This window comes from Plectropomus leopardus, chromosome 1 (genome assembly GCF_026936395.1).
Source record: "Plectropomus leopardus strain MGB_pleo_1.0 chromosome 1, ASM2693639v1, whole genome shotgun sequence".
NCBI classification, from domain to species: Eukaryota; Metazoa; Chordata; class Actinopteri; order Perciformes; family Serranidae; genus Plectropomus; species Plectropomus leopardus.
In genome coordinates this window covers 12,862,955-12,886,132 of record NC_142176.1, presented here as the reverse complement: position 1 = coordinate 12,886,132, position 23,178 = coordinate 12,862,955, and the positions used below count along the sequence as shown (strand labels likewise).

At 41.5% G+C, this 23,178-nt stretch overlaps 1 protein-coding gene across 4 annotated transcripts; it reads right to left on the bottom strand.

Moving 5' to 3' along the window:
* Nucleotides 1-5,059: 5,059 nt before the first annotated feature.
* On the bottom strand, nucleotides 5,060-22,307 carry mapk6 (mitogen-activated protein kinase 6). Of its 4 annotated transcripts, none has more exons than XM_042492288.2 (8): nucleotides 22,103-22,307; nucleotides 16,566-17,437; nucleotides 16,146-16,463; nucleotides 9,984-10,128; nucleotides 9,396-9,560; nucleotides 9,080-9,275; nucleotides 8,008-8,125; nucleotides 5,060-7,512 (listed from the first exon to the last, which is right to left on the bottom strand). In XM_042492288.2, the coding sequence occupies exons 2-8, from the start codon at nucleotides 16,800-16,802 to the stop codon at nucleotides 6,403-6,405; spliced, it is 2,289 nt and encodes a 762-aa protein (XP_042348222.1). In that variant the 5' UTR covers nucleotides 16,803-17,437; nucleotides 22,103-22,307; the 3' UTR covers nucleotides 5,060-6,402. The 4 variants fall into 4 exon arrangements, with proteins under 4 accessions (XP_042348222.1, XP_087931838.1, XP_087931833.1 ...); XM_088075712.1 differs by lacking the exon at nucleotides 22,103-22,307 and adding an exon at nucleotides 20,322-20,753; XM_088075707.1 differs by lacking the exon at nucleotides 22,103-22,307 and adding an exon at nucleotides 19,977-20,225.
* Nucleotides 22,308-23,178: the final 871 nt, after the last annotated feature.

Here is a 23,178-nt window from a genome sequence, read left to right as displayed (position 1 = left end):
AGAGACGCCATAGCATTAAAACGTGCAAATATGGCAAGAAACACCATAAAAGAGCATGGCAAAAAAATGTCCAAAAAAGCAAGGCTATAGTATGGCAAAAATGTCAAAATGTGACACGTCGCAAAAATAGTTAAAAGCACCTCAAAACAGCATAAAATAACGTGCTGAGACACGCCATAGCATTAAAACGTACAAAAACTGCCAAAAACACCAAAATATAGCATGTCGAAAAAATGACGAAAAAAAGCAAGGCTATAGTATGGCAAAAATGTCAAAATTTGACATGTCCCAAAACCAGCAGAAAACACCTCAAAACAGCAGAAAATAGCTTGCCGAGACACGCCATAGCACTAACAAGTGCAAAAACAGCCCAAAAAACTGCAAAAGAGCATGTCGAAAAAATGACCTAAAAAGCAAGGCTATAGTATGGCAAAAATGTCAAAATTTGACATGTCCCAAAAACAGTTAAAAGCACCTCAAAACAGCATAAAATAGCGTGCTGAGACACGCCATAGCAATAAAACATGTAAAAACAGCCAAAAACACCATAAAAAAGCATATCGAAAAAATGTCCAAAAAAGCAAGGCTATAGTATGGCAAAAGTGTCAAAATTTGATGTGTCCCAAAAACAGCTGAAAACACCTCAAAACAGCATAAAATAGCGTGCTGAGAGACGCCATAGCATTAAAACGTGCAACAACTGCCAAAAACACAGAGATTTAGCATGTCGAAAAAATGACCGAAAGAGCAAGGCTATAGTATGGCAAAAATGTCAAAATTTGCCATGTCCCAAAACCAGCTGAAAACACCTCAAAACAGCATAAAATAGCATGCTGAGAGACGCCATAGCATTAAAACGTGCAAAACAGCCCAAAACACTATAAAAGTGCATGTTGAAAAAATGTCCAAAAAAGCAAGGCTATAGTATGGCAAAAATGTCAAAATTTGACATGTCCCGAAAACATCTAAAAACACCTCAAAACAGCATAGAATAGCGTGTTGAGACACGCCATAGCATCTATATGTGCAAATTTGGGGAAAAAAACACCATAATATACCATGTCGAAAAAATGACCAAAAAAGCAAGGCTATAGTATGGCAAAAATGTCAAAATTTGACATGTCAAAAAACTGCTGCAAACACCTCAAAAGAGCATTAAATAGCGTTCTGAGACATGCCATCACCTTAAAACGTGCAAAAACTGCCAAAAACACCAAAATAAAGCATGTCGAAAAAATGACCAAAAAAGCAAGGCTATAGTATGGCAAAAATGTCAAAATTTGACATGTCCCAAAAACATCTAAAAACACCTCAAAACAACATAGAATAGCGTGCTGAGACATGTCATAGTTTTAAATGTGCAAAAATGGCCAAAAACACGATAAAAGAGCATGTAAAAAAATGACCAAAGAAGCAAGGCTACTGTATGGAAAAATGTCAAAATTTGACATGTCCCAAAAACAGCTGAAAACACCGCAAAACAGCATAAAATAGCGTGCTTAGACATGTCATAGTTTTAAAACATGCAAAAATGGCCCAAAATACGATAAAAGAGCATGTTGAAAAAATGACCAAAAAAGCAAGGCTATAGTATGGCAAAAATTTGACATGTCCCAAAAACAGCTGAAACCAGCATAAAATAGCGTGCCTAGACACACCACAGCATAGAATGTTGCAACAGCGGCCAAAAATACAACAACATAGCATGTCAAAAAAATCACCGCAAATGCAAGGCTATAGTATGGCAAAAATGTTTAAGTATGGCATGTCTCAAAATCAGTCGAAAACCCCTCAAAACAGCAAAAAATAGCGTGAAAAAATGTCAAAATATAGTACGTCGTACAAAACAGTATAGTATTGCTGAAATGTATGGCTTTTTTAAAGTTATTATATTATAAGATTGTTCTAAATTTGTGTTTTTTCTTGTAAATTAATGACTCTAATCTGAATGAAGAAATATACAACTTTTCTACTAAAAAATCTCAAAATATTTATATTTTTGCTATTTTTATTTTTGCCTACAATGGCCCCACTAGGCTGTCGTAAAATATCATTTGCTTAGAAGTCATATAAAATGATACTCTGACCTGATGTCAGCGGTCAGGATGCTCTGTAACTCTGGCAGTAGTTAAAGCTTTTAAAGTGCGAGGGCCCGAGAAGTGATGTCTATTTATAAAAGCACTTTGTGGTCTAACTTTAGTATCCGGCGCTGAATAAGGACACATTCTGACACCGAGGTGCCATAATAAGCGGCCTCAAATTGTGGCTGATAACTGTTGGAGGCTTTGTCAACACGTTTCTTTAACCCCAATGCAAGATTTGCACCAAGCAGGTCAGCAGCACCTCCTATAAGTTATTTCAGTACTTTCCATTGGAGGAAAATCTGTAATCTGAAATCTCAAACACAGAGTTTTAATTGGCCTTCCAGGAAAGAGAATGGCGATCATGACCTTGAATTAGGAAGCAATGCGTTAAGCTTCCGTCAGCTGATAGGTGGCCAGTTGAGCTGCTTATCCTGGAGTTCCTGGGTTTTATTTTTAACCTGACAACACCTGACAGGCTCGGCACCTGGGGGAGACCTGATAGGGTGAGGGATGAGTGGCAGGAAGAACATGAGAGCATGAGGCATGTAGGAGAAATAACACAATTAGTTGTAGGCTGCAGGAGAACGTGCGGATGAGGTCGCAGCAGAGAGGAAGGATTGAGGAGCTTGTTTTTTTTGACAGGGGTAATGAGAAAGCCTGTGTGATGTCGAAGCGAGAGCTGACATCTGAGCTGAGATGCTGACAATTAAATCAGAAACATCACATCTTTCTGTGAAAGCAGGAACAGACAGACTGAGGAAAGGAAGAAGCTGCAGGAAAGACATGAGACGTGTTTACACTGCACATACGAGGTGTTGGGAGAAAAACAGCACGTGGCACTTTGATTTTGACCTACATTCAATCTTCATAGGTGCTTCTCCTATCAGGTACCACATCTCTCATCTGAGTATTCCAGCAGGGTTTAATCATCGCCGCTCAGGATTGTATTGTTACCAAGAGAACAGAAAAACAACACAGAGCTGGCCTAATTTTTCCCAGCAGGAAGTAGCAGCTGAAAAACTCCAAAGCCCAGCTGTGGCTGATTAAAGTGAGACAACCAGTTCCAACCTTTGTAGCACGGCTTTCTCTTCCTGTAAGGTTAGAGTTATTTAAATGACAGTGACGTCTGTCTGGTCAAAGAAACATTCACAATTTAAGTCAGTTTTCAACCTGCTTAGCTCATGTGGAGCTATTAAAAAAAAATTCAAAGGTATTCAATAAATTCTGTTAATGTTTTTGGTACAGAAACTATTCACTTTGGCACCAAAAGATCATTTCTTAGGATCTATCTTTGACATTTGATTGTTATCCACCGCAGATCGTCCAAAGGTTAGACCTGGCTTAATGAGCAAAACAGCCAAAACAGCAAAAGTTAGTTCCTTAACACGGCATTTTTATGCACTTTAACTTTACCAGAGTATTTCTATTTAATGCTCCCAAAGATTTGCAAAAAAAAAAAAACACATTCAGCTTATAAAAAGTAGATTCATTGTAGGAGATTAAAGTGAAGATCATTTATAATTTGTCAATGTAGAATTTTGAGGACTGTTTGTCAAATTGAGTTATTCAACTTGTTGAATTATATGTTGTGTTTTTTTGTTACATGAATTTTTGGACTTTTTATTTAGAAAACAAAAAGTTTCATATTATTTTGCTATTGAAATGCAAAACTCATGAAGTATTTACTTTACATTATGAAGTAAATTCTGATTGCACATTGTAATGGCTGCAGAATAATGACACCATCTGTGAGGCTGGTATAAGACTCACTTTCACCATCAGTGTGGGTTCTTTACGGTTATCACCAGCTGGAAAAATTGTCCGACGGTGGAACTACCGAAGTAAATGTGAAAATAATGGTAGATGCTAGGGTCTGTGGAAAACAGAAAGTGATCCTGGTCCTGCCAACAATACTTCCACAATGAAACCCTGAAGGGGTACAAGTTAAAAATTTGTTTCCACTTTGAACTATCCACCAATATACTTAAAACTCACTGACCTCGACCCGCTACAAAATTAAAGCAATACTTTACCCACAAATGGCCATTTTTATACCAGTTAGTCATTTTGCTCTCAGTAGTTTTTCTTGAATGCAGTACCTTTTACTTGCAATTGAGAATGTTCACAGCTTTGAATTACTACTCGTATAGTGTGAGCCAAAAAGTCTTTTTCCACTCTTTTAGGCTCTTGCAGCCAAATATCTATCTATTATTAACAATGCAGACTATTTATTGTACCCATATACACCACATTTTGGAGAAAAAAGTCACCTCAACTCCAAAGTATCACGTTAGTTCAATATTTAAGAATTCTATAACGCCCGAGGGGCTATATGCTTAGAGTAAAGAAACTCATGCAACAGTCTTTGTTGTGGTAAAAATGACTTAACTATCCTGTATGAGCCTAAACTTGACTATCAGACTTTGACAGTCACCGCAATCTGCAGGAAGCCATTTCCACATGACCTAAAGTCACTCCCTTTCATGCAACTTAAGTTTCAGAGAAGTTTGGAAATACACAGTGACTGCTTGCGATGGACGTTGGCGTCACACGTTTCTACACCTGCTTCCTTGACAAGGAAATGCATCACTATTGCATAACATTCAAAACAGCAAATCAATCCAAAAGTGCACATTTGTTATGTAATCCTGCTAGTTTCTCAGCTGAGTTTACACCTACTAGCAGGTGGGAATCTGTGTACTGAGTGAAATATGGCAGTCTGAGCCAGAGCTACATTTAGCTGGTGAGTCAAAGCTCGTGTCCCGGCGCCTGCAGTGTAATTTAGTCTGCTTACTTAGACATTAAAAATGGAGTCTAGAAGTGGCAGCACCATAGTCAGCACTTCCCCCACACCAAGAAGGCTCCTGCAGCTGCGCAGTCATACAAAGGGAAAGTTACGAAAACACCTCTTAACTAAGTGTGTGAGGTCAGAGGTGTCACTAACTAAAAAAGAAAAAGGAGAGACAAGCTAAAACTCTTTGCCAGTAATTTTATTTTGAGATATTTTGTAGAACAGGGGAACCAATGATTACAAAAAAAAGTCCGTAAGTGTTCTACATGCTACACCTTAACCTAATTCATCATGCTTGCCTGGAAAAAGTACATAGAAATTTAACAAAAAACGTACAATTAAAACTGACGTACATTATACTCACCATTAACTTTACTTTGAATGTACCTTTCTCTTGCCTCCATGCACGCGTTTTTTTTTTTTAAACATTACATTTAGATAAAAAATTAAGACTTTTAGGCGGTTCTTTAAACCACAAAGCAGTTTTTCCAATGAAGACAGAACGCACCTATAAATAAAAAAAAAAGAAAAGAAAAATTAAAAAAGATCTAAACGAATATCCTTTTGGACAATATTGGTGGAAAATGGAAAGCCTCAACTTCTTTTAGAAACATAACAGATGAATTTGCATCCTACCATTAAAACAAAAGAACACTTACACGCCCATATAGTGCCGAAATGAAAATGGAAGTCTGTCCAACTCCTCAATCTTCAATAATCACATTGAAATAACACATTTTGATAAAATAAATATCGCACATCTGCTAGAAATAAATAATGATTACTGAAACACCTCACTATGTTAAATGCTAAAGTGAGACAGATTTCATCTACGCGACCACTTCATTTCATGGTATGAGGATGGTCATGTGTGTAAAGCACTAGTGCGGCTTCGAGTGTCTCTCGCGGCTGTTACCTTGAGGTAGATAACACATTTACATTAACGCCTACGATAATGGTTGCTGCTGGCATCATGTGTCAGATTTACAGTATGAAAAGGGTTATTAAGGAAGCTTTCTTCGGGGGAAAAATGTCATAAAATAAAAAAAGGACATCCCATCTCTCTTTTATATCCGTCAAAAGGAAAGGCTGCTTGAAAGCACTTTAAACGCCTACAGCAATATTAGCGTCTACCATCCTTCCATATGTCACACCTTAACAGCCAAACTCTGTCTCTTTAATGCAAACTCCTCTCCTTCCACTTTTCTCCTAGCTACTTCTCTCCTACTTTCCGTTCGTATACAGTACTTAAGTGTGTGAGTGACATGCCAGTTTAGCAATGAGGGTGTAGACATTAACCCATGAAGGCCTGGTGATCAAGGCTCAGAGTGATGACCAAAACTCTTTAAATATAATAAGTCACCCATCTCAACTCTTAAAAAACTAACAAAAAATAATTAAAAATAACCATAATAAAAAAGGTATGAAATGATTCAAGTTCAATAATATACTGTATTATTAAAAAAAAAAACAACATAAAAACAAAACTGCCTAGATTTTGCACTGTGAGGGAGGATATATATTTCTTTAATTAAGATGCTTGAAGATGCTGCTGTATGTTTTGTGGGCAATCTGTGGCGAGCATTTGACAGCGCAGGGGGTGAGGGACGCCTGGATGGATTTTAGAGGCAAGTCATCGGTGCTGTCAAAGCCAGGCAGGGCCAGAGAGTCCAGCTGCATATTAAGCACAATTTCTGTGTTCCTGCTGAGGAAGCTCTCATCCAGCTCTCTCACCTCCAAGGGCTCTGTTTCCGAGCTGGCCACAGTCTCTCCGGCCCCTTCTTCCTTCCGGCTGAACAGGCGGTCCAGGTAGCTGGTGTAAGTGCTCTCCTTCTGGAGGTGGTCCTCTTTGCGAATGTCCCAGCACGCTTCATCTATCAAACAGCCGTTCTCCCCAACTCTCTCCCCGGAGCCGAAGCTCTCCCAGGGGTGAGCGGGCCAGACGCCGTCCCCGACGACTCCCAGCCCTCCTCCACCTAACTGGGCGAGGTTTACCAGGCACTTCTCCTCCTTCTCCTGACTTATGGACTTGGACATGGAGCCTGAGCGGGGAGCTTCCAGCTGGGAAACTGAAGAGTTGAGCTCGTTCAGGAGGCCCACCTCGTTGAGCAGGCCCACCTCGTTGAGCAGGGTCACCTCCGGACAGGGCTCTGGCTGCAGGCTCAGTTTGATGGTGCTGGCGATGAAGGAGTCGAAGTCAAAGCCTTGGCTCTGCTGGCTTTGAGGCTTCTCTGTCTGGTGTTTCTCCTGCTCGCTGTCTTTTTCTACTGGACTCTGGGTCTTCTCGGCCTCCTGTAGCGCAATCTGGGCTTTCACAAGCCCGTTCTTCTCACACTTGCTCTTGGCCTTGCGGTCTGCCTTCTCCTTGCTCTGCTGCTCCTTCCAGTTGGAGAGGTCGATGATGAGCTTGGGTTCATAGTAGTGGTTGACTTCACTGTCCCTCCAGATGAGGTTGTCCAGGTAGGAGGGTGACACAGCCTTGTAGTTACAGGTGTGGCTACACTGCAAGTCACAGTATTTGTTCTCGTGGTGGTCATCCTGCCAGGATCGCTCTGGCTGGAACAGAGTGGAGTAGTCAAAGGACGGCTCATCCAGGAACTTCTCCCGATCTCCATCAGCATATTTACGAGGATCCACCTGGGGATGGACAAAAGCCACCATTTAACCTTTGTTATTTCTGAGGGATCCTTCCTCAGTTGCTCTTCCTGAGGTTAAAGGGCTTTTGGGGGGGAGGGTTTCCTTATCCACTGCCAGGGTCCAAGGATAGAGGGATGTCGCATACTGTAAAGCCCTCTGAGGCAAATACTGATTTGTGATATCGAGCTTTATGAATAAATATCTAATTGAATCTCAGCAAAAAAGTGAATTTCAGTCAGTCAGGAGCCAGACGTGAAATCACTTTTCATTTGGTAAAGCTGTGGTTTGCTATATTTTTAATATGTTATACTCCTTTAAGAGTAATACTTATGATACCAAACTCTCAGGGTAAATTCTACTATAAGCCTTTAAGGTGTATTTTTAAAATACAGTAATTAACAGAGGAAAAGCCAACTGTTTTTTAGGAGTATGCAGATTTAAAATAATAATTATTAATAATAATATTATTGTAATTTTGTCAAATTTCAAACACACCTGAACCTCCTCCTCGTCTGTTACATCAGAGAGAGCCCTTGGGTCAACCTGAACTTCATCTGGGTCGTGGGTGCTGTGCAAGTGCCAGTCGACCTCTGACAGCTGGCTCTCATGATACCTGATAGTTTGAAAGAGACAGATTTCAGTACACAAACAGAGAAAAGGGCTCAAAAAAGTTCCAGTACAGGATCTACCTTTGCAAACAAACCACAAAACATTTTGAGGAAAAATTGAGGCTACATCCACATTACTCCGTTTTAAATTAAAGGCCAAGTAGTAATACAAAAACCATCCCCCACCCATGTGTGGGTTTTAGCACTTTTCCATCTCTTATCTCCATCCATAATAACACACCTTAAAATGTTTATCACATGACCATTCAGGTTACATTGCGCAGTCAATGTAAACAGGAAGCATTGCCGGGGTGATAACCTCATTTGAAGACGGATCTACAGACGGTGAGCAGCAATGGCTTTGAGCAAGACTGCCAGGAGCGACAACAAGGACAGCAATGCCTGTAACTTATTATCCATGGCGAAATAACGCCGGGTAGTCGAGGCTCATAGATATATACCTGTAGCATGTTTTCTTCCGGGAAATGGTCACGTCACATGACTTTGGCGTGACCAATCGGGAAGGACATGTCATGGCTTACAACAGCCAATCCGAAAGTGAACAGGGGTGTCCGCATCAGTGTTTCCAAACCTGTCTGTTTCTGTCCGTTCACAGCAAAACTCAGTGCTGGAGTTTTCCAAATTAAATAGGAGCAGCAGCATTTCTACACCACTCCGTTTTAGGGCTGCTTAAATGCCACATTAGCGAGGACGCCAGGCTAAAACGTAACAACCCTGATGCATCTTAAATTCAAACGCAGTGATGTGGATGTTGCCTTGTCTTTTTTCTTGTCAGGTGACTTTTTTATTTGTAGTATTTCTGCTTAGTGTGCAGAGGGCAAATTCTCCACTGAAACTAAGCTCACACAAGAAAAATGTCCAAACAGGGAAAATGTAAAACTTTGCCTGCCTGGTCACAGAGAGCAGATGTTCGAGAGGGAACAAGGGAGCAAGCGTACCTGTCCCAGGTGTGGCTGTGGCTCTGGTCCATGAGCAGGATATCATCTACTTCATCCTCAATGTGAAAGGGGTGCAGAGAGACGGGCTCGTCTAGGGGGAAGGAGTAGTCAGCCATATAGGGGTGGGCCAGGGCCTCCTCCGCGGTGAGACGATCCATGGGGTTAAAGGTCAGGATCCTCTCCAGGAAATCCAGGGCTGCGGTGAGGGAAGGCATTGTGATTATCAAGCAGGAAACATTATCTATGAGAGATAAGACCCTGACCTCTGTCTTTGATCATGAGAGTAGTTCTGAATGAATAAGTAAGCAGCACTCACCCTGGGGACTGACGTCAGGCAGCAGCTTGGCCAGTGGTGTGTGAGGCATGGACATATCGTTGCGGATGAAGACGGGGATGACGCTGTGGAGCTCCTGTCGGTCTTCCTCTCGCAGCACAGGGATGGACTCCAGGATCAGCTGCATCTGCTCCAGTTCGTGGGCTCCTAAAATACCAAGCAGACGCACATCAGGCGCTTTCTTTGTAGAGTTACACAACATACAACATCGGCATGACTGTGTGAGTTTATTTTGAGTGAGGCTGAGCGCAGCAGATTATGAGAACAGAGATGTTATTTGTCCAGCTCAAGGTACTTTCAACAAATAAGAACAGTCAGTCTCTCCCGTCTCCAGCTGGATTTGCAGAGAAAAAACAATAAGGATAGTAAAGGCAGACTGACTGGGCCTCTCTCTACAATCTTTCCTGAACAAATACACAACACAAACAGGATGAACATATGCCTCATCAGACCTATGCTCCATATTTACCTCATCAGTGTCACCCAATCTGCTTCAAAGACTGCATGTAGGTGTGTTTGAGTATGAGGCGTTACAGTGAGTCAAATATAAGAAACTGAGTCAACATTTACCTGCAAAGAGGGTTTTCCCTGTGAGCATCTCTGCAAAGATGCAGCCAGCAGCCCACATGTCGATGGCTTTGGTGTAGTTGTTGGGAGAGAGCAGCAGGCGAGGAGACCTGTACCACTTGGTGACCAGACCTTCAGAGAGATGGCCCTGTTTGAGAGAGGGACAAGGCATATTTAGTGGGAAATGCCAAAAAGGGCGCAAGAACAAGACTTATAACCATATTTTCCCCCAAGCTACCTAGATTTATAAACTGCTGTGCCCTTGTGCTGTGTTCATTTACAATTAAGCCTTGAACACTTGGACTAACATCAGTTTTCCTGTGCTGCATTTAGATGCCTTTCACAAGTATTTAAACCTCTAAAACCTAAAAAAATGGCTTAATTCGTTTAGAAAAGATGCCAGTAATTTTTTTTTTACTTTTCAGATCATTTTTGAAACTTTTTACAAATTTCTTGGTAATCAATCTGCTCAGGTTTCAAAAGGTTAAAGAGGCTCTAAAATTTGCCATTTCCCTCTGTAAAAGATAAATGTGATTAACATGACTCCATGTGCCTCTATGTTTGCCATACCACAATGCTGCTAACACGAGACCATAGAATACACCATGCCTGCTGGTCCGTGCTAAACTTGATAACCCCGCGTGCCATCTCCTTGACGGACCTGCTCTGTGCTGGTCACGTACGCAACACAGCACTGAGACAAAGACCCCAGAGAGAAAAGGGGGAGATCAGACACGTGCAGGCCCTGTCAGCAGTCTGAGAGAGCAGGATAATCCCCCGCTGCCACACTCTCCACTCCCCAGTGACACACTAGTGACACTGATCTGCACTCCACTCTCACACAGGGCCTGACTACTCACAGGAACAGGAGGACAGTGAACACAAAGGACACTGACCTGTGTGTGAGTGTGTGTGTGTGCGCGCACACTGGGACATTGGGGGATGGGAGGATGTAAAACAACACCCTTGCTGCCCTCGCTCTCCCCCACATACATGGGTAGTTTGTGGTGAGACCAAAATGGTCGTCTCACCACTGAGCCAGGCTCCTGTTTCTGCCCTAAATTAGCGGCAGATACTCGACGTCACACTACCCTCTGGATTATCACTGCTCTGCAAGCCTTGTTTTGATGGGCCTATAAACGACACTCAGTGTAGATTGTACATGTAACTCCTTTCTACAGGTATCTAATCTATGTGTCTGAGCCCAGCAGTGAAGCGCTTGTGAAGGTTGCAAGCTTGTGAAGAGGTCGAGGGGAATTACAAGACAGCAGGCCACACCTACTGACTGAAACTACACGGCTGTTCAGCATCCACTGTGAGAAACAGCCAGAAAATTGTCCAACTGTACTGTGCAAAAGTCTTAGGGCACCATAGATTTGTTGTTTTAGCAAAGTTTGGCAGTCTATCTTGAAGTTTTCTTAAATAATCTTCTGGTACATTATACCAAGCCCGCTACAGCACTCTCCAGAGCTCTTCTTAAGACGTGGGCTGTTTTTTATTCCTTTCTCTGTCCAGGCAATCCCACACTGCTTCTATTATTGAAGTTGTTTTTTTCTCAAATGTTTGCATCTATACATATTTCTAGTATGTTCTGGTTGTATTCTAGTAAAGAAACTACTGAGCAATAAACATGTATGATCATTTTAAAAGTGTAAGACTTTTGCACAGCACTGTATGTAAATGTGGTTACGGTAGAGAAATACATGTAACTACCTTGGCAGAGCATTACAACAGTTTCAGATTAGGTTAGCCTGAAAGAGTGTCGGGTCATTGCGTAAGGACAATTCTGTGTATGATGGACTCTGAACTAAAAAGAGTAGATCAGAGTCTGCTACCAGCTAAGGGCATAAAACTGCATTAAGTAAACATTCCAGCTCACCTTTTACTACTTACTCTACTTTTACTAATCTCTATGTAAGCCACGCGCCACAAAGACACAGTTGCAAGAATAAAAGCATCTCAATACCCCTGGAAACAGTTGGTGAATTACTTAACCGCCTGATCTAGATGAGACCGGGCTGACATTTAGTGACTCATAAAAGCCTCATTCAGTGCGTCTGGCTGTGGTTAGTCACAGCAACCTTTAACAGATATGACCAGATGTCAGTAAAGGTGGTTGGAGAGGAGTCAGTCTCCACGCCCAGCCTCCTTTTGTAGGATAGAGCTGTGCTGCTTCACAGAAGCTGGTGACTAAAAATGATAGATTTCCTTGCTGGCGCTGGGTGTGTTTTCATCTTAGCGCATCCACCCACACACACGAGAATCATTCCACAGACAAAACAGTATAAATAGCAGGTTTAGTGGAGCTGCACTGCATTTTCACAACACTATGAAATAAATTGTTTATCCATTAATAGGGTCCATATGTCCAATCTGGTCTGACTTATCATCATAACTCCTGCTACTTTTAGTTTCCATGTTAAAACTACGATTAGTTGCAAGAAACTGTCTGCAGGATATTTTTAAAATAGGGAAAATAGGAGAAACCGCGTCTCTGAAATTCATTAAACTGTAAGGCGACTCTTGTTAGATCCTGTGCCGTCTGGTGCCAGACAGGCCTGTTGCTGGCTGAATATTTAGGTCAAATGTGGAGTGTTGTGCTTGTGTGGAAGAAAGGACCTCTGTGAACCCTCCACCCTCCCTCTTCTTTCTTATTGCATTCCTGAAAATGTCCCTGTTATTATCTCTTCAACATCAAATTACTGAATTTTATGCTGAGCCACAGGCAGACACACGTTCTGACATACAGGAGTTTTTCAAGTTTATATTAGTGCAATTACTTTTTGTTGTTACTTGTTGTAAAATGTAAACAATATATTTTAGACATCAACAAATTATCTGTATGTCCCACACAAAAGTTTGTCTTGACCTTGTTGCATTCATTTCAGAAGACAGAACTTAGATCTTATGACTGTTTTGTTAACCTTTAAAGCATAACTGACATTTAGCTGATATGACAAGAAAACTGCACTGAATTTCCTCTCTGAAAACATGTTGCCCCACTGAGCAGTTGTGATATGACTTAAGCTAAGACACAAATTAAATGTGTTACTCTATCCTGAAGTAGTTTACAGCCTCAGCTGGCCTCGTTTAAAACCAATAACAGCTCGCTTAAGCACAACTATTGCTAAACCTAAATGGGTTATATACACAGTTCTCTCCTTCTCTTGGGCGGGCTACAACTGGAAATGAACACAGGCTTTAGATCCGCTTCAAATATGGCTCCGAGAAAGGCTCCCACAACCAGACAAAGAGCTCGCTGGGAAAAAGGAGGGGTATCAGGGTTGGAGAAGTTGGATGAGTGCACGTGAATTCTTGCCATTCTTGATCCTGTGCCACTATGAGGGCCAGTATTAAGGTTCACACAGGCAGAAACGACCCGCTTTCTCAAAACAAATGGAAAGATATCACAGAAACACAGGTACTCTTGGCAAGCTTCACACAGTAAACTTAAAACAAAGCCACTCCAGAAGAATAAAAACTTGGAAGGGAATCATGAGGGGTTGTTTTATTAACTCAACCAATACAAAAAAAATAGGATCGTGAGAGCAAAAGGTCGAACAACTGACGTGTGCCTAATCCACTAATACATGAATCTATACACCACATTACTGAAACTACGCCAGAATCTGAGGTTCACTGGCAAAGAGCGCTTCTTTATTTAGATACAACGTTATACAAATAACATGCACTCAGCCACCCAGCTGCTTCGCCTCACCCAGAAGAAGTAAAGGGTGGTTGTGAAAGGAAATTTACCCCCAGTGACTCTGCCCTAATGTCTGGCCAGCAATGAAACCAACTGTTTTTTAACGCCTCCACACTCCACTGACCACCCTAATGTCTTGTGGGAGTGATGGGTTCATTTTCAAACAAGCCTCATTTGGTTAAAGGCACCAGACGTGCACTCAATGAGATGACTCTAGGTTAGGGCTGAGTATCGGCACTCTGTACCTTTTAAGGTATCACCTGTCCTCTTGGTGAACGCTCAGTCCCAACAAACTCACACCAACCAGTGGGAGCTGCAGCTTTGATTTCTCTTGTCTCCGGATGTCAAAACCTAAATTCAACAAAATATCAATGTCCAACAACATTGGTGGACAGGTGGGTTGTTTTACAGGGATAAAGAGAGGTGTTGTGTCAGTGTACCAGGTGCCGGTCCTCCAGTCCAGTTAAACAAGTGACATAACACTCTCTAGTGACTGCAGCAAATAAAAGCCCAATTACAATAAATTTTACGGTATGCAAGACATTCCATTCACATGAGTATAGAAAACTACTCTAATGGTATCTGTATCGCTTTAAAGCTACTGGTATCGGTGCTGGTATCGTAATTTTTCCAAACGATACCAAGCTCTACTATAGGTACCATGAAACAAGTGGCTGGTTGAGATATCAGTGTTTCCCCCTCCCCCTGCCACACCGCTATTGTTATCAGAGCAGAGACAGACAAAACACAGCAACGCTGTTTGGAAAGAAGAGCAGGGTCAAAGCCTATATAAGTCAGTCTGACTACATGACTACAGCATTTGTATCTTGACAAAAACTCTGCAGCAGTAGTCTGCAGCACCGATATGGCAGACAATAGTCAAACACAAGAGAGCTGACCCCAGCCAAGCAGCTTTTCAATACCCACTTGCCAGCATGTTTCCCATCAGGAAAAACTGCTTATATAGAGGGAAAAAGGCCCACATGACAAACCCTGCTGTAAGGGAGGAGTGTGGTTATACCGGGGGGTGGCCACAGTGACTGAACTGTGTGAGAAACGCTCACTTCTTCCCGCAACTACAAACCCTGGCCTTCCTCTTCCTATTGCAGAGAGAGCTATTGTCTCCACCTAAGATATGACTCATATTAAAATACAGAAGTCAGTCAGAGCTGAAAATGTGACGAAACTACAAAACATCCCAGCGATGGTGTGCTGGAAATAAGCAGTTCTGGTAAAAAAGTATGTGTAAGTGTGTTTCAGAGTGATACATGTTGTGGCAGGATTCTGCCTGACTGTGTAGGGGATATGAATGAGGCTGTGCCAGCCAGAGGGATCACGTCACGTGAGCCCACTTCAGACCCTTCAATGACTAATCTGAGACACGTGTGAGCATCTGACTGCCTCCATGCTCTAAAGAGATCCGGCAGCTAAAGAAAGAGTGAGGGCGGGAGAGAGAGACTTCCCAACCTAGTTTTCCTCTCATCACAACACCATATGGCCTTTGACTGGAATTTCCTCATCCTTTTATAAGGTGACAGAAACACATAAGGGCAATACAGTCCTTCCACCTGGCTACAATTAGACAGAGTAATCCATTCTCTTCTCTTAAAAACAAAAGCAACCAACTATATTGCTGCCTTTACACTGTCTCACAAAACAACATACAGGGGTTATAAAGAGCTATATAATGTGTACATTGACATTTGTTGCGTTAACATCTGGCTTTTAGTGCCTTGGTTTGCATTATGCTGGCATCTGATGAGAGGAAAAAATCCCTGTAACACAAAAAACAACACCCAATTTTCTTGACTCAAAAGCATGGAAATTGAAAGTGATGACCTCATGCAAATGAAGCTGAGGGGAAACATGCACTCTTTGATATGAATAAATCTTTATATATTTTAATGCAGCATGTCCTGCTGCAGCCTTGAGCCATCAACATTACCATCAAATGTCGCTGAAGGCTCAAGGCTGAACTGTTCCTGTTTTACACATGCTACTTTGGAATATTTGCTGAGTTTTTTTCCACCTGGGAATGAGGATTATCTTCATCTTTGTTAAGCCACATTATCACAAACCCACTCATTTGTATATTTAGACTTGGATTTGAGCCCATTTTCTGGCTCTGTACACTTGTAAATGGGAGGAAAAAAAACGTTCCCAGGGTTGTGTTTTCCACAGCCTCACATCCCCTGACAAAGGGAAACAGAGGCGTCACCTAAAGGAACCACATCCCGTCTTGTTAACTTCCTGCTTTGAAAGTGCGTCACCCTGGGGGGTACCGCATTACCAGGCAATGATAAAAACACTGCGTGCCAGAGCAACAAAGTGCTCATCATCGGGCAGAAAAACAGTGCTATGTCTGTCTGTTCCTCTCTAGCCTATGCAGCATTTCAATACGTTACTCACCACAAAACCCTGTAAAAATCATATTCTCCACAAATAAAAGACTGTCCTACCTTGTGAGAGTAGTGTGGGTCCATGATGCGGGCCAGCCCAAAGTCCCCAATCTTCAGTACCAGGTCTTCTGTGTTGACAAATAGGTTGGCTGGCTTGAGATCGCGGTGAAGAACATTGGCAGAGTGGATGTATTTGAGGCCCCTGAGGAGCTGGTACATGAAGAGCCTGGCGTGGCCCTCAGACAGAAGGCCCCGCTCCAGCAGCTGACACAGGTCTGTCTCCATGTACTCCTGCACGATGTAAACAGAGTTGACCTCTGTCAGGGACACCACATCCTCTGTTAGCCTGCGACCGTTGGGGCCCAATGTTTCAAACACCTGTGTACATACAAAGAAAGGTCAGTATTGAAAGTCAGTTTTGGAGTTAGATATTTTGTTCAACCCTAAAATAAAAAAATCAGAAAACTACTTCCAATTTACCTTGACAATGTTGTCATGGTCGAGGCGTCTGATAATCTTGATTTCCCGCAGGGCATGCTTCACACTCTGTGGGTCGGTCAAGATAATTTTCTTCACGGCTACACGCTTGTCACAGTCGGTGTCAACTGCTGAGAACACCAGGCCGTTTCCTCCGTAGCCCAGAGGCTTCAAGTCCATGTAGCGAGAACCCAGGTCAAAGCCGTGGATGTTCATGAGTGACTCGAACTTCTCTGCCATGACGACTGTTTTCGGCTTCAACACCAAGCTCCTGCTATCTCTACCGTTTGGTCTCTGGCCTGTTTCAAGTCCAACTTTATCACCTGCAGGAGTTTATCAGTCAATTCCCCCACTGCTTCAGCAGCTGACCTGACTGACCCCTCTAGAGATGACTACTGGGCCCCCCCTCCCCCGTCTAGCCGTCGCTGTCAAATGCGGGGCACAAATGTGTGGTCAAACTTTTGTTCCATCTTGAATGAGGGGAGAAAACTTTGAGATTGAATTTCTCCTCAAATCCTGGGTGTGTGGTTGTTTTAAGCAGTTTTTAGTTGACTAGTGTTTATAGACTGCAATGGAATGGACTTTGAGGCCAATTAATAAGCACTGAGACTTTATTATTAAACTATAAAAGCATGTAGTTGCATCCTTACAGTGCAGATACATTCAGTGTATGACTGGTCCTGAGCAGCTTTGTGATTTTTTTTTTCTTTTTTTGTTTTCTATATATTTTGTGTAATTTTCCTGTCAAGTCACCTGATCTATAAAACTGAAATGAGTCTGGCCTTTAAGTCTTCAAAGTACACCCTCAATGATCGGGTGGCTCAAGCTCGCCACAGTCACAATCAAAACTATCCTCCATTTTATTTGGGTATAACCTGAAAGACAAGAATAAAAAAAAGAAGAAAAAAGGTAAGAAAATCTATACTGTGCCAAAATAGAAGTTAAAAATTCACCGTTTTGAATACATTTAATTAAAATAACCGTCATGAAACCTCACCCTTACTATGATTACAATATGTTGGGGATTTCACAAAAGCAGCAGGCAAATAACAAACTGTCATTCACCGGCTTGAGTTTAAACGTGGTGTCATAAATGGAAACTAACCCTCCCCCGCCCGGTTTACGCGCTTGCTAGTCCGGTTTCTTGGTATCGATTAAATAGTGGCATAAAAACAGTATGCCATAGCGGAAATTAAGATACGCCAGTGAGGTGCTTACATAGCACAAATTTAAAATAAACACAGCTTTTATACAGGAGCTGTTTTTATATCCACACCGCCTATTTTTGGCCTTCACCGGGTCTGGCTGACGGAAGAAAGCCACGAATGGAAGCATAACGGCGAGCTGACAAGCTACTAACAGACCTCCGTCTACTTGTTTTTCGTTTGAATATATCACATACATAACATCTCCACCAAATAACACACACCATACTGTAAAAGAAAAAAAATACCTCACCACACTTCCCGTTTCATAACTACTAAAACATAACGTTAAAGGGAAACCCGCCGTGAGGGCGAACAAAGGAGCCGTTGTTGGCGGAGGCTTCTGACTACGTGGTAACAGCTTTCCTCGCGCTAAGCAGCACAAAGCCGACCTCGGTTAAACCGCTAAAAAACGGAACATAATCCACAGTGAAATGACATTTGATGTAAGTAATGGTGACGGAAATAAACATGAAATAAATTACTTACAGTCCGTATTCGTCGCATTAGTATCGTTAGGTGTTAAATCAAACCCAGACGGAGGTTTGACTGTGCTCCGCTCTCGAGCTCTGCAGATCTAATGCAATCGCCATTGAGGCTGGGCAGAGCTATGAAAGGCGGCGTGACGTCACGACGCTGCCTTCACTGCTGTCGGAAAAAGCTACACGGGAAGAGCCCTTTTAAAATGATAATGAAGTGACAATTTGCTGTAATAATAAGGGATTTTTAAAAAAATATCATACATTATATATTTCTAAATCTGTTTGTTTTAGACCATAATTTTACAAAAAAAAATACTATTTACCACGGGTTTTATATATTCTATTTATTTTTAGTGTATTTACATATATGTCACATCCTTATCCACATCCTTTAACACTTTGAAACCTGAATAAAATGGCTTAATTTTTTTCAAAAACATGGGGAAAAAATCACAGGGCAATTTAAGAAGAAATAACCCAAAACTTTCCTCTTGACATTTTTTCCATTGCTGGTTTATTACCTTCTTTCTTTCTTTCTTTTAAATATTTTTAAAAATCTAATAACATCTTGCAATTTGTGGAACATTTCTTGCCAAGTTGTTAAATGCTTTTTATTCCTATGTTTCTGAAAGAAAGTGAAACAATTTGCTCAGGGTTCACAGGTTTAAATATTTGTGAAAGGAATCTGAAAGCAGCACAAGAAAAGTGATGTTGCTCCAGGTTTCGAAAGGTTAATTTATATTCAATCTGTGTAATATTACTGTGCAATTTCTTACAGTGCATTTTTTTCAGCTTACTAGGCAACAAAATCCATATATTTCTATATTTTACATTAAAAATGCCACCAAACACCACTTATCCTGTTTCCAGTTTTTTTCCAAAAACTTTTAACATCTTACTGGGCAGTTTACGTAGATAATCCATAAAGATAATATTCTACTCTTGATAACATTATAAAAATGTAATACAGATAGGCTACACAAAAGGCTCTATGATTTGGATGGATTTTTATCTTCGTGTCAACAAATGATTGTTAAAGTGATGTTTTTCTTAATTCTTTGTGAAGTATATAATTGAATCAAATCTAGTAACGAAACTACTCTTAGCAGCATTGGTTAATGGCAGTCTTGCACAGCCTACTATAATATATCCGACTTTATCAATGACAGAACGAACAACAGGTCGTTTTTACATCAAATCTCAGAGCTCCGAGCGGTACCTGAAAGCAGCGGGAGTCATTCAAAGCATGTGTTTGAGGTGTGAGATCACATGACAGCGGTAGATTCAAAATCCACCAAAACATTTCTACAGATTGAATGAAATGATAACAACATAGTAAAAATGGCAATAACTCTCACAGCAGACAGTAATCTCTCAATCGTCTTCATGCATAACACATTTAAAACGAAGTTCAACCACAGCCTCAAAAAGGCTATCATAGGCCTACTCGTCTATCATATAGCTACATAGGCTACCAGGTCTATTAAAAACATGCATATTCATAGTAGGAAAAACGCATGAAAACAAAAGCAGAAATGTGATTGCGTGAATCATTTTTGCAGCTCCTTTAAATAATCTTAAACTGATCTATGGTGAAGGATGGGGATAAAAAACATTATGCACATTATGCATCCTATTATATTGCGGGAGGTGGGGAGGTGGGGGGGCAGGTGATTCGGCTGCACAAAAAATGCTGCAGATCAGGCGCAACGACAGCTGTATCTTACCTGAATCAGAGATCTCAGTGTTTATGTTTTCTTCCCTCTATTTGCTGTTTGTGATTTCACATTCTTCCACAATTGAGTCATACGCAACAGAAATTTTTGGCCTATTATATTACAGTCCTGGCAATATTTTGATTTAGAAGGTCTTTTCACAGGCTATAATCTTTAATCCATGCGTTTTGTTGTTTGTTTTTCGCAAATAGGCTGTTGTTTCCTGGATTAGTCCACGTTTTTTCCTTTTTTTGTCGTTGTTGTTTTTGCCTTTGATGGGTATTATGGTTGTTTACAGATTATGGCACGCGGTATTTCATTAATCGTGTCAGTGAGAAAAATCGCCTGGACACTCACTGCGGCTTACGGATTTAGGAGGTCCATCTGGCACCGATATGCGCAAAGGGGGTTTCTCTCTCAGCAGATCCGCCCTCACATCCGATCTCAACGAGGCATCCCAAGCAATAACAAAGTCAAGAGATCAAGGAAGCCACTAATTTTCTCTGATCAGATCCAGACTGCGGTCGGTGTCCTCGCATGCACAGCGTCCGGTCCTCTTGCTCGCACACCGTGGGTACTGCGAATAGACGGAGGCATGGACGGACGGGCGGGCAGCAGCATCACAGCCGCAGCATCAGCATCCGCAGGCAGACCATGTGGGAACCCATGTGCTCGAGAATGCAGATACCTCACACAGGCCGGGATGGGCTCTGCGATGGAGAGCTGCATGCGGACTGAGCGTGATGCGACAGACTTGGAGAGAGGGACTTACTGTGTTTGTTAGTGGGACAAGGAGAGGGAAATATTGAGAAAAGAGGTGACTTTGTAGCTGCTCTTATAATTTTGGGTGATATTGGGGGGTTGTCGTTTATGACGAAGTTATGTCTCGCTCATCAATCCCAAAGACATAAAGTTATGTAATAGTGCACGATCATAATATCTCATATGAGTATAGGCTAGCTAGTTTTGAAAGAGAGGCGGACATGGGAAGTGGAATTAATGCATTTTAGAGCCTTTATTTAATTTTCCTTTTTTTCTGACTAGCTGAAATGCACTGTCTGAGTTTATTTTATTATTATTATTATTATTATTATTATTATTATTATTATTATTTATTTATTTATTTATTTGAAAGAGAAAATATCTGAATGAAACTTTTTTTTTAAAAAAAGGTTTTTATAATGAATATTTTGTAAATTGTTCTAAAATGAATGAATGGCTACTTTATTGATCTAAGTTTTGATCACCCTCCTCTCAAAGTCAGAGGTCAAAGATGTGCATTATGTTTGCTTTAAGACACTTTAGATCCCCCACAAGTCAGAACCAAGACATGATGTAACATTTCCTGTCATTGTACAGCTGATTATTGCTGCTGTAATTCCCTCCCTTTGGCCTCTGCCCCCCTTTCACAAGACTCACTGGTCACTTCTGATGAAAGCTACATTAATAATTAAAAATCTGATTGCAGATAAGGTATTGTGTCTGCATCCATAAGTTGCTCTTTGCCCTCCTGCTGCAGAAGAGTAACGGAGATCAAAAAAGGTTAAGTCTCACCCTGCCTGTTGGGGTCATAGGATTCTCACATTTCAATTTAAAAAATAAATTAAAAAAAATCTTCCTCTTCTGTTATTTGTACTCCAATCACAAACAATTACTAACAACACATCTCCACCGTGGGTCAGTACAGTCTCTGCTGTGGGCCTCCCCGTGTTACATCACGAGACAAATAGTTGACATCAAGTCTTTGACTGTGTAACTTACAGTAGCTGGGACGACAGTGGCATCTACTGCTGCCACTTACAGTTACTGTTAGTGCCGTATTGCTGCAATGTTTGAAACAGTGCACTGTTGCAGTCTGGAAGTTTTGTTTGTTGAGTATACCTCCAGTGACGAATGAAGTTGCTGTTTACCTATCTGGTGGTGGAATGACCTACTCTGCCACACACTCATTCACCTATACACACAGTGTGTTTCAGCCCCGTTCTACGTCCAATCTCACTTTAACACGATATATCACCTGTTTCTTTTGCTTCATCTTTACTTTTTGGCCCAGATTTGTAACAAAAACAGAGATATGCTCAACATCACCAACATGTCTACTTCTCTGTTATGGAAAATGAGTTCTTTTTGCCACTCACTGAGGTTGACATCCTCCCGAGACGCCCGGAGCAACATGGTTCACAAGTTATTAGTCCACACAGAAGAAATTACATATCCAACTCTGCTGGTTCAACAGGCAGACAGGTGGAAAGTGCAGTCCAGTACTTCCCAGTGTATGTGTGGGTATGTGACTGTATTGTCAGAGCTTTGGCGATGTGTTATCCTACTCCATGTGCCTCTGGTTGTGAGGTGGAGCTCCATGGAGAGTTAATATAGGACAGGCAGGAGAGGGGAGGAGACTGCTCTGTGTATGGCTTGGCCTGTCAGTGTGTCAGACCCACCACTGCTTAGAGTCCAATGTCACTACCTCTCTCTGTGTCTCTCTTTCACTGCTACTTCTTTTTTTTTTTTTTTCTAATTTTCAGAGCTGCTCTTAAATGACTTTTCTTCAGGTTTGGGTCCAGTCCAAGCAGAAACACAACTAATCTTTTGTGGCCTGTACTGAATGTATTCTTGTTTCTGGGTGAGACCTTTGCAAATCTCGTTTTGGTGACTCATGATTTTTATCAGTCAGCTTAAATCAAAGGATTACACCGTCCTAATGGGCTGCGAATGTTATGCATTTCTTTGGATTAGGAAAAGCTGCAAAACACATTTGAATGAAATGAAATATACTGTACATGCTCATGCAGATGTTTGTCACATTGCTGTACACGCACATACTGTTGTACATACTGTTGTTGCACTGCAAAGAACAGAATGTACAATTTATGTCTGTACAAGAAGACACTTTTATGTATGAATGGATGGATTACTGAACGGGCCAAGCAGGCCCTGGCTCAGGGGCTTAAAGTGTCAGGGGGCCCCCTAGTCTTCACTTGCAAAATGTCACTCATATTAATAGGTGCCAACCAGAAAGACACAAAGAGACACAAAAAGACCACAAAGAGATGCAGAGGAACTGTAAAGAGATCCAAAATAACTACATAAAGCAGGCAAAACAAGCACAAAGGGACCCAAAACAACAACAAAGAGACACAAAACAACACAAGGGGTAAAAAAAAACAAAACAAAAAAGAAGCAAGAAAGACACAAAATTACCTCATAAGGCACA

Excerpts from the sequence above, each read along its gene's own strand:
- mapk6 (XM_042492288.2), bottom strand. The coding sequence starts at position 16,802 with ATGGCAGAGAAGTTCGAGTCACTCATGAACATCCACGGCTTTGACCTG. Across the intron at positions 10,129-16,145 it reads ACCCACACTACTCTCACAAG|GGCCATCTCTCTGAAGGTCT; the intron begins GTAGGACAGTCT and ends TCTCTCAAACAG. Across the intron at positions 8,126-9,079 it reads CACAGCCACACCTGGGACAG|GTATCATGAGAGCCAGCTGT; the intron begins GTACGCTTGCTC and ends TCAAACTATCAG.